The following is a 1,066-nucleotide window of genomic DNA, read 5'->3' as shown; positions in this document are numbered from 1 at the left end:
TTCAGCAGTTGTATACTGCCTTGTGCATTGAGGAGCACCAGCTGAACAAAGAGAAGGAGCTGATAGGGAGGCTAGAGGAATTGAAGGAGCAGCTAGCACCACTGGAAAAAGTGAGAGATTTCTCATTGTATTTTACTTATTCTCCAAATGCAACCTTAATTTATTTCAGAGTTTTAATCAGGTCTCTGGCATGCTTCAAATAGTTTTAAGATCACTGAAGCAGAAGATGCACCAAGTGTATACCAAGCCATGTCTGTTTGTGGTTTCTCTGGAAATATTTTGTTTCCTTGCTATATATAATTGGAAATGAGATTGGCAGTAAATAAAGACTGGGGCTAATGCAGCAGAACACCTCTGAACATAGAGAAATAAACACCTTTGAGGGCATTCGGGGCATGCTTGGGTGTAAGATATGGATGATGGCAAGATACTAATGGGAAAATGTCTATGTCTGAGACTACAAGGTGTATGCTTCTGTCTTCTACAGGTAAGGATGGAGCTCAGCAGGATTTTTTTTTGAGAAGAGGACAACTTTGGTGTTGTGGGGAGGCCTGGCCTACATGGCCACTCAGTTTGGGATACTGGCCCGCCTCACCTGGTGGGAATATTCTTGGGACATTATGGAACCAGTCACCTATTTCATCACCTATGGTAGTGCCATGGCAATGTATGCTTATTTCGTAATGACTCGCCAGGTAGGACTTGTGCTGACGTTGACACTTCAGTAGGAGACTTTACTTAGGTTCTACTTCCTAAAAAATAGCAAAATCGCACCTGTTAGAAGTAGCTTTGCCCCTTCTTTATGCTGTTGGAACATAGATGCCACTTGATTTAATTTGTGCTGTCCAGGATGCTGGTCTGGGGTTTCCTGGTGATGGTCATTGCCAATTTTCTGGTTGTCTTACCAGAAATGATATATGTCCACTGATGGACAGCTGCAGTGCTACAGGTTCATCTGCTGATAGATGATGATTTCTGCACTCACACACACAGAGCCTCACACGCTTTGACCTGCACCAAAGGCCTCCAAGTGCTGTGGCTTATCAGTACAAATAAACTATGGGTG

General features: G+C 43.3%; 1 protein-coding gene across 1 annotated transcript in view; it reads left to right on the top strand.

Moving 5' to 3' along the window:
* The window catches only part of LOC103772809 (calcium uniporter protein, mitochondrial-like), a gene marked incomplete at both ends in the record, with an annotated part of 753 nt that extends 58 nt beyond the window's left edge, over nucleotides 1-695 (top strand). The window contains 2 exon segments of the mRNA XM_008940152.1: nucleotides 1-127; nucleotides 500-695. The exon segment at nucleotides 1-127 is cut by the window's left edge and continues 10 nt beyond it. Of these exon segments, the coding sequence (XP_008938400.1) occupies nucleotides 1-127; nucleotides 500-695 (323 nt within the window).
* Nucleotides 696-1,066: the final 371 nt, after the last annotated feature.

This window comes from Merops nubicus, unplaced genomic scaffold (assembly GCF_000691845.1).
Source record: "Merops nubicus isolate BGI_N331 unplaced genomic scaffold, ASM69184v1 scaffold27375, whole genome shotgun sequence".
In the NCBI taxonomy this organism is placed as follows: domain Eukaryota; kingdom Metazoa; phylum Chordata; class Aves; order Coraciiformes; family Meropidae; genus Merops; species Merops nubicus.
The sequence above is the reverse complement of the archived record's forward strand: the minus strand, read 5'-3'. Positions and strand labels throughout refer to the sequence as shown.